Source organism: Clytia hemisphaerica, unplaced genomic scaffold, assembly GCF_902728285.1.
Source record: "Clytia hemisphaerica strain Z4C2 unplaced genomic scaffold, Clytia hemisphaerica genome assembly, whole genome shotgun sequence".
NCBI classification, from domain to species: Eukaryota; Metazoa; Cnidaria; class Hydrozoa; order Leptothecata; family Clytiidae; genus Clytia; species Clytia hemisphaerica.
This window is the reverse complement of record NW_027103340.1, coordinates 124,498-125,727: the sequence shown is the minus strand read 5'-3', so window position 1 is coordinate 125,727 and position 1,230 is coordinate 124,498. Positions and strand designations below refer to the sequence as shown.

The following is a 1,230-nucleotide window of genomic DNA, read 5'->3' as shown; positions in this document are numbered from 1 at the left end:
ATGACAATTCTTTATACTTGTTTTGTACCAATGAAGCTGAGACAAGAACTTAAAGACCTTAAGACAAAACTGAATGAACAACATGCTAATTACACTAACAAGCTGAAACTTGCCTTAAAAACTGTTGAAAAGCTGAAAGACCATGTAAAATGGAACATATATGGAATGAATCGCAAAACACCTAATATAGAACTTGTCAACTCGAGAGATATTGAAGCAAGAGACACGCAGATTATTATTTTAGTGACGTCACATATCGCAAATAAAAATCGAAGGGACTCTATAAGAGTGAACTGGGGAGATCCAAGTAAATTTACTAAACATACGAGGCTTTACAACGGCGAAGCTACATATAAAGTATATTTCATGACCGGCTATTTACAAAACCACATCGGTAATGCTAGCTTGGAGTCTACTATTCACAAAGACATGCTTATAATGAATAGAACAGAAAATTATTGGGATTTGTCAAGAAAATTTATGTTAGGTTTCTTATGGTCTCTTGAAAATTGCCAATTTGATTATCTTTTGAAAACTGACGATGATGTTTTTGTCAACATACCAACTTTATTCAAATTGATTCACAAAGACCCGTTTGTTTTGAAACATAAAGACAGACTTTATGCAGGACACATGTATGAAGGTCTCGGCCCACATCGTAACAACTTCTCTAAATGGTATGTGTCAAAAGAGGAGTGGGCACCAAAGAATTATCCACCCTTCGCCCCTGGTATGGCAGTTATCTTATCAAGATTTGTTATCAAAAAAATGGTCCCTTATTTCGATTGGGTGAAACCTTTTAAATTGGAAGATGTTTATATAGGGATGTTGGTGAATTATGCAAATGTGTCAGGAGTGGGAATTCGAAAGCCAGTTGGTGTTGAATTTTATGATAATCTTCAGGATAGAAGAAATTGTGGGTATTCATCGAGGGTGATCGCTTTCCATAAAATTCTAGACAATTACTGTATGACATTCTTAACAAATAACAGTATGAAATGAATATAAACATTTTAAATTTAGAGAAATTTCTCTATCTTGTTGGAAAAATAATCAAGCTTAATTCAAGCTTTGGAAAGTAATAAAAAAATCGAGAATACAGATGAAACACAAAACAAAATGAAAAAGATAATCGGTTTAGATTTAAAAATTTTTTATTAATCTATGTTGTGTCTATTGATTTAAAAAATGTGTATTAATTTTGTCTCCCGAATGGACGGGGGAAGGTCC

The 1,230-nt window shown here is 33.2% G+C and overlaps 1 protein-coding gene across 1 annotated transcript; it reads left to right on the top strand.

Moving 5' to 3' along the window:
* LOC136818216 (beta-1,3-galactosyltransferase 5-like) lies at positions 1-1,002 on the top strand. Its single transcript, XM_067074584.1, has one exon. It carries the CDS (start codon positions 1-3, stop codon positions 1,000-1,002), a length of 1,002 nt encoding a protein of 333 aa, XP_066930685.1.
* Positions 1,003-1,230: the final 228 nt, after the last annotated feature.